Source organism: Tupaia chinensis, unplaced genomic scaffold, assembly GCF_000334495.1.
Source record: "Tupaia chinensis unplaced genomic scaffold, TupChi_1.0 Scaffold000685_1, whole genome shotgun sequence".
NCBI lineage: Eukaryota > Metazoa > Chordata > Mammalia > Scandentia > Tupaiidae > Tupaia > Tupaia belangeri.
This window is the reverse complement of record NW_006160208.1, coordinates 2,889,029-2,896,684: the sequence shown is the minus strand read 5'-3', so window position 1 is coordinate 2,896,684 and position 7,656 is coordinate 2,889,029. Positions and strand designations below refer to the sequence as shown.

At 37.5% G+C, this 7,656-nt stretch overlaps 1 protein-coding gene across 3 annotated transcripts in view; it reads right to left on the bottom strand.

Moving 5' to 3' along the window:
* The window catches only part of CFAP96 (cilia and flagella associated protein 96), a 21,278-nt gene that overhangs the window by 6,693 nt on the left and 6,929 nt on the right, over positions 1 to 7,656 (bottom strand). For all 3 annotated transcript variants that reach the window (XM_006160456.3, XM_006160457.3, XM_027776592.1), the window contains exons 4-6: positions 7,077 to 7,214; positions 6,888 to 6,963; positions 577 to 756 (exon numbers count right to left, since the gene is read on the bottom strand). In XM_006160456.3, the coding sequence (XP_006160518.1) occupies positions 577 to 756; positions 6,888 to 6,963; positions 7,077 to 7,214 (394 nt within the window). The remainder of the gene's footprint in view (positions 1 to 576; positions 757 to 6,887; positions 6,964 to 7,076; positions 7,215 to 7,656) is intronic.

The window sequence follows — 7,656 nt, the reverse complement described above, 5'->3', positions numbered from 1 at the left end:
CGTGACCATCCCCCCTGGGGGGTGATTTCTCGCTTTCTGTCTCTATGTCTCTCTCTGTCTGTCTGGCGAGCGCACGCGCCCTATAGCGAAAATCTCTCCAAAAAAAAAAAAAAAAATCTACAGGGAAAAATGAGCAGACAATTGACAAAAAAAAAAAAAAAAGACAACATATAAGGTTTATAAACTGTCAGATCATTTTTATTTTTACTCTCACTTATAAACTCCTACTATAGAAAGGCAATTAATTTTCACTACCATTTCTAAAGCTAAAAGATGGTTTAGCCTTTATGGTTTTGAGAAAAGTTAAGCCTAGGATCTAGACAGGCACCTTAAAATTTACTGTAAATTTGAATACATTTAAAGTGATTATTAATTACTTCATTGCAAGAGCTTCATTATCCTCTATACTACTATTAATAATTATGACTTTACATAGTTTTGTTTCATGATTTTTGGCATCCATACAAACAAAAGCACATTATTTATATGAGTAATAAAGTAAAAGCAAGGGGTAGTATTTCCTTATAATTCTAATTTTTTCATTCTAAATTTTTAATTCTAAACATTTTAACTTACTTTTTTACCAGGAGAAGAAGGTTTAAATGGGCTTGAAAGTAAACTTTTCTTCGCTTCTGTTTTAATTGGTGGCAAAGTTTTCTCAAAAAAATAAGGGTTGGTATCAAAATACTCCCGTGGGTAGAGATTTAACTTGAAAGGTGACCCTTTCAGTAAACGATGATGTTCTTCATTCTCTTTCTGCAAGTGAAAGAGTTTGAAAATTACATAGCATAAGTTACAGAAGCTGAAAACAACCTAGAATCAAATATTCTTTGAACTTTTAATATATATATCTGGATTATTTAACATATATTGCCTACTGCTCTTTTTAAAACATGTCTTTCAGGTCTAGCAGATGACATAATGGTTACATTGCTCCACTCCCATGTAGTCAACCATGGTTTGAGTCCCAGACCTGGCAGCTTAAAACTCACACCTAGCCTATGTGCATCCAAGATCCCCGGAGGAGAATGGAGGAAAGGGAATTGTGGCATAACCATCTCCCCAGGGGGTGATTTCTCACTTTCTCTCTCTCTGTCTCTCTCAGTCCCTGCAGTAGGCACAGATGTCCTGTAGAAAAAAAAAAAAATTCTCTTAAAAAAATTCTTTTTTGGGGCCAGCAAGTGGTACAGTGGGTAAGGTGCTGGACTCCCACATGTCTGAACACAGTGTGGGTCCTGGACTTAGCAACTTGCTTTCTCACTTTCCTTTTCTCTCTCTCTGTCTCTCTCTGGTGAGCACACATGCCCTGTAGCAAAGTAATAATAAATAAAATTAAGTAAATAATTATTTTTTTAAATTCCTTTTTTAAATTTTATTTTTATGAGATAAAAGATATGCCCTACTTATGAAAAAGCATAATTATGATCATTCATTTTGGATATGAGTTTATTTAAGGCATAGAGCTCTATTGATCACCTGAACAAATCTATATTAACCATCGGGGTAGTATGATCCAAACCTAATCCAAACTCAATTCCTTTCCCGCTTTTTAGCCTTTCTCAGGAACTCTGTTAAACTTACTTTAACCTTCTACCCTTTTACCCGTAGTGTCGAATCTTCAATTGTAAACAGGGATGATAGTAACATCCTCCCCTGCTACTGTTAATACTAAAAGAGATGAGTACACGGTGGTCCTCTCCTTATCCGCAGTTTCGCTTTTGTGGTTTCTGTTACCTGTGGTCCACCACAATCAGTTATCTTCGTTAATATAAGATATTTTAAGAAAGAGAGACCACAGCCACATAACATTTTATTATAGCTTATTATTGTAATTGTTCCATTATTTTTTTAATAATTACTGTTGTTAACCCCTTACTGAGCCTAATTTATAAGTTAAACTTTATCATAGGTATGTATGCACAGGAAAACAGAGAACAATTAGAGAGTTTCAGGCATCCCCTGCAGCAAGGAGGGTACTACTGTGTAATGTACCTGACACTCAGTAGGCCCTCAATACATGTCAGTTTTTACTTCTTAGAAAAAGAAATGCCTAATTTTTACATTAAAAGATTTGTTATATTACATTTTTATATTTCTAACTACCTAATATTCAAACAAAACAGACATCAATTGTCCTCTGCTAAGTTTCAATCTTTTCTATGGGATAATACTAAATATAAAATCTGCTAGCTATCAATAAATTAGCAAACATTCATATTATGACAGAGAATCCAGAAATAAATTCACATATATACAGGCAGCTGATTTTTTTTCAGGTAGCTGATGCCGAAAATATCCACTGGGGAAAAGACAATCTCTTCGAGAAATAATGCTAGGAAAATTGTACATCCATATGTGGACTAATGAAGACAGATCTGTATTTCTCATAATATACGTAATCAATTCCAAATGTTATGTTTAAAGATTCGAACAAAAAAGCTGAAATTATACAGCTACTAGAAGAACACATAAGGGAAACACTTCAAGAACATTGGGATGGGAAGAAAACTCTTGAATAAAACCTCAACAGTACAGGGAACAAAAGCAAAAATAGACAAATGAGACTACATCAAATTAAAAAGCATCTGCATAGCAAAAGAAACAATCAACAGAGTGAAGAGACAACCCATAGAATGGGAGAAAATATTTGTCCATTATCCATCTGACAAGGGATTAAGAAGCAGAATATACAAGAAACTCAAAAACTCAGCAGCAAAAATTAATAATAGGGCAGGGGCCACCACACCCACAAAAAATAATAATATCCCAGTTTAATAATGGGCAAATGGGCCAGCTGGTGGTATGGTGGCTAGAGCAGCTGAATCTCGCAAGACCAATTCCACAGTTTGAGTCCTGGATCTGGCAGCTTGAAAAACATACCAGAGAGGGAGAAATGGAGAAGGAATTGTAGCATGGTCAGCCCTCATGAAGGGGGGGGGAGATGCCTTCTCACCACCCCCTCCCTGATCTCTCTCCAACAAGTCCACATGCCCTCTGGTAAATTAATAATTAATTAAAATTTTAATTATAATTAAAAGTTTAAAAAAATAAAAATGGGTAAATATAGGTGCATGTACACATGTCCAGGGTCCTGCTGGGATGGAGATTTTAAATGATAAAAAAAGGATTGTGCCATGTCCAGGTCCTGTTGAGGGTGCTTTCTCCACATTCATATATTTCATGCATGTACACACACCCTTTATCATATTAAAAAGAACAACAACAACAAGACCAATTGGCACATGACCTGACAAACAGTTCTCAAACAAGGCATATAAATGGCCAATGAACATATGAAAAAATTATCAGCATCATTAATTATGAAGGAGATTAAAATGAAAACCACAATGAAATACCATCTAACTCCAGTTTGAAAGGCTATTCTCAAAAAGACAAAAAAATAAAATAAGTAAGAATGCTGGTGAGGACGTGGAGAAAGGATCCACAACAAAGGGAAATGTACATTATGTGTGGAATGTACCTTATGGGGGAAATGCACATTAGTACAGCGATTATGGAAAACAGGATGGCAATTTCTCAAGAAACTAAAAGAACTGCCAATATTAACCAGCAATCCCACTACTAAGCATATATCCAAAGAAAAAGAAATCAGTATGTTGTAAATATATCTGCACCCAGTGTTTACTGCAGCATTATTCACAATAGCGAAGATACAGAAGGAACTCAAGCGCTCGTTAAAAGATGAATAATTTTTAAGTGATACACACACACACACGCGTGCACGCACACATGCTCAAAGAGAGAGAACAGAATTTTACAGTTATTAAGGTGAAATTTAGTTCTTTGAGATTAAATGGATGAGCCTAGAAGATATTATGTTAAATAAAATAAGCCAGGCACCACCAGATGCGCTCTCAAATATGGAATTTGGAAAAAATGACCTTATAATAGAGAGACATAGAATGACTAGTAGATGCTGAAGAAAATGAGGGGAGGGGAGTAGAAGGTTGCTGCTTAACAGGAACAATATTGCAGATAGAAAGAACACCAGCATTAAAATAAACAGTGGGGAGAACATGGTTAACAACTTACTGTATAGAATGCTATAAATTACTGAAATGAATTGAAATGATGAGTATACTAATTACCCTGATTTAATCATTACACACTGCATTCATGTACTGAAAAATCACATTGAAATAATTGTTATGTTAAGAAAAATTAATTTAAGCTCATGTTATAGAATACATATTCAAAAACAACTATAAAGCAAACACTGGCATATTTTTTACTTTTTGAAAATATAAAATCTGATATCTCATCATTCCACAAACTGAACTGAAAACATTTGAGAAATGAAATCTGAAATAGTTACTTGAGAGAAGACTCATTTTTCACTACTAGGAATCCTACTGTAACACCTTCAGAATTTTTTTCTCTTTTTGAATTTTTTTTTCCTGCTTTTGATTTTCCTCTCCTTTTCTCCAGCCTGTTGAACTTCAGTCCACTTTATAATTTATTAAAGTGAAAACTGCCAAATTCTCCTCTCAGAGATTTCCGATTACGCTGGTCTGCTGTATGGCTCAATAATCTGCCAATTTTTTTTCTTTTTCTGTTTTGAGAGGTTTTTGCTATAGTATGAGTGCGCTCACCAGAAAGACAGAGACAGAAAGCGAGAAATTACTCCCCAGGGACGATGGCCACACCGCAATCCCTTTTCCTCCTCTCTCCTCTCAGGATCTTGGCCACAAACGCACACGAGCCAGGCGTGAGTTTAAGCCACCAGGTCCAGGACTCGAACCGTGGTCAACTACATGGGAGTCCAGCGACACAGCCATTATGCTAAATGCTGGTCCCAATAATCTGCCGTTTTAACTGTCACCCCAGGTGATTCTGATGAGTATTATTATAAGGCAATGTTTTGTGTTTGTTTGTTCTTAAGGCTTTTACCATAGGGCATGTGCACTTACTGGAGAGACAGAGACAGAGAGACAGAAAGTGAGAAGTCACCTCCTGGGGGGCTGGTCATGCCACAGTCCCTTCTCCTCCAGTCTCCTCCTGGGGTCTCAGGCACACATGCACATATGTCCAATGTGAGTTTTAAGTGCCAGGTCCGGGACTCAAACCGTGGTCCACTATGTGAGAGTCCAACAATGTAACCATTATGCCATCTGCTGGTCCTGCATAAGGCAATGTTTTAAGAACCACTTTTCACTAGAGTCTGGTCACCTTTTACCAGAAGAATACTGTATTTGTTTTACTGATCTCTGCCCTGGAGTATTACATTGAGTACTGATCAATACATGTATGAGAAACTACACAAAGCCAAAAAAAAGAAAAGAAAACAGTGAAAGGATTTGGGGTAAGAGTGTCTGGCTCTCATACAGAGCTAGGATTGGTGCTGATTCCTACCAGCTGTGCTAGAAAACTTCCCAAGTCACAGGGCATGAGTGCAGTATCCAGAAAAGTCCTGCCTCAGTATTGGGTAATAATTACCCCAAGATTGAATACTGTTCCTAATCCATACAAAATCTTAAAAGAAAGACCTGAAAAGATCAAATAATTTCTAAGCAATTGAACTCCATTCCAGACCAAAGTCCAAGAATATCCATAAGAATACAATCATAAATAGCATTTACCAAGGTCAAATTCCCAGTGCCTAACATTCAATCAAAAATTACCAGTTATACGAAGTAGGAAAATATGAGTCATACTAAGAAGAAGCAGCAGCAATTTTTCAAAATCAGCCAACAACTGACAGAGATAATAGCTTTGCAGAGAAGGGCTATAAAACAGTAATTACGACTTTATTGCATATCCTCAAAAAGAAACTAGAGCGGGACCAGAAGTTAGCGTAATGGCTATGTCGCTGAATTCCCATGTAGCTGACCACGGTTCAAGTCCTGGACTCAGTGGCTTAAACACACGCCGGGTGCATTTGCATATGTGCCCAAGATCCCGAGAGGAGAATGGAGGGAGGAGAAGGGATTGCAGTGTGGCCATCCACCCTGGGGGATGATTTCTTGCTTTCTGTCTCTCTGTCTTTCTCTGTCTTTCTAGCAAGCCCTATAGCAAACAAAAACAAAAACAAAAACTAGAGATATACAATAAGATATTTCAAATGCTAAATCAAACTTCTAGACAGCAAAATCACAATGTGAGATTTAAATAAACACTAGATGAAGCCAGCAGTGGCCTGGAGATTAAGGTGCTGAGTCCTACACACCCAACTATGTGGCTTGAGTCCTGAGCCTAAGGGCCTAAAAAATTCTCTCTTCTCTCTCTGGCAAGCTCATGCACCCTATAGTAAACTAAAAAGAAAGAGAGAGAGAGAGGGAGAAAGAGAGAGAAGAAGAGAGAAAGAAAAAGAGAAAGAGAAGGAAAAGGAGGAGAAAGCAAGGCAAGGTAAAGAATATAGTTAATCAGGTCAAGTTAATATAAGTCTTACACCTAGTTTAGAAAGACGTAAGACAGATGTGGTAAACCATAACAGAAAATAAAATTCATCCTGAGATCTACAGCAACACGTAGAAATCTAGGGGCCAGACAGTGGCACAGAGATGTTCTACAAGGCTGATCAACATGGAAAGTTTCCTGGTTCACATCTGAAGATGCCCCTGCCCTGAATAAACCAGGCATGCCAGGTGCCCAGGGTCCAGGGCTGGCTGATCCTGGGGATGGATCATGGCATGGAAACCTGCTGGCAGTGCTTTCTCTCTGCCCCTCTGTGTCAATTTCAATCATGGGAGAAATAATTTTTCAAAAAGATGTAGAAATCGACTATCAGAAAGGTTTAATTATCACGACTCATAAGCACCAGTCTGCATTGTCCCAGTGACACAAATAGAACAAAATTAGATCATAGGTGAACTCTCAAAGTTAACCAAGTACGAGGACGACTGAAAATTCAAAATAGATTCTTTTACCTTATAATTTATTCTTGGTGCGTCATAGAGGTCAGCAGAATGTGAAAACTGTTTACCTATGGTAATATTTGCATAGCTAAGGAAAGAAAATAAGTAGGGGTGACATCAGGGTTCAGAGAGCTGACAGTTTATTTTGTTTTTAAAATTCAAAACATACTAAATGATAGGAAGGTATTCAAAATGGCTTACCCATATCCGGTTCCTTTCTTCCCTGGGTTTGTGTATAAATTCTTTCCAGGTGCCTCATATTTCTCTCTGGGTTTCAACTGCGCACTGAAGAATGGGACTGGGCCACCTATCGTTCCGTAGTAGCTTCCTAATCCACATCTTCAATTAGATTTTGTTGTTATTTTTTAAAGGCAGAAATGAAAATGGCAAATTCCATATTATATGTCTTTTACCACAGTTTTTAAAAAGATTGAAAAAGGAGAAAACGTAAGAGGAAGTTGATTTGCCTGACTTCAGTGAAGGAAAAAAATGAAGTATTTAATCGAATCTTATTTTCCTCAGTTTTACAAATCAGGCCAGCAGGTGGCATAGTGTTTAAGGCACTGGACTCCCACATGGCTGACTGCAGGTCAAGTCCTGGGCCTGGAGGCTTAAAAATCATGCAGGTCACATGAATGTGCGTGCCCCAAATCCCAAGAGGAGAATGGAGAAGGGATTTCAGCGGAGAGATTTCTCACTCTCCCTTTCACTGTCTCTCTCTGTCTCTCTGGTGAGCATATAAGCCCTATGGCAAAAACCTTAAAATAAATAAATAAGTAAA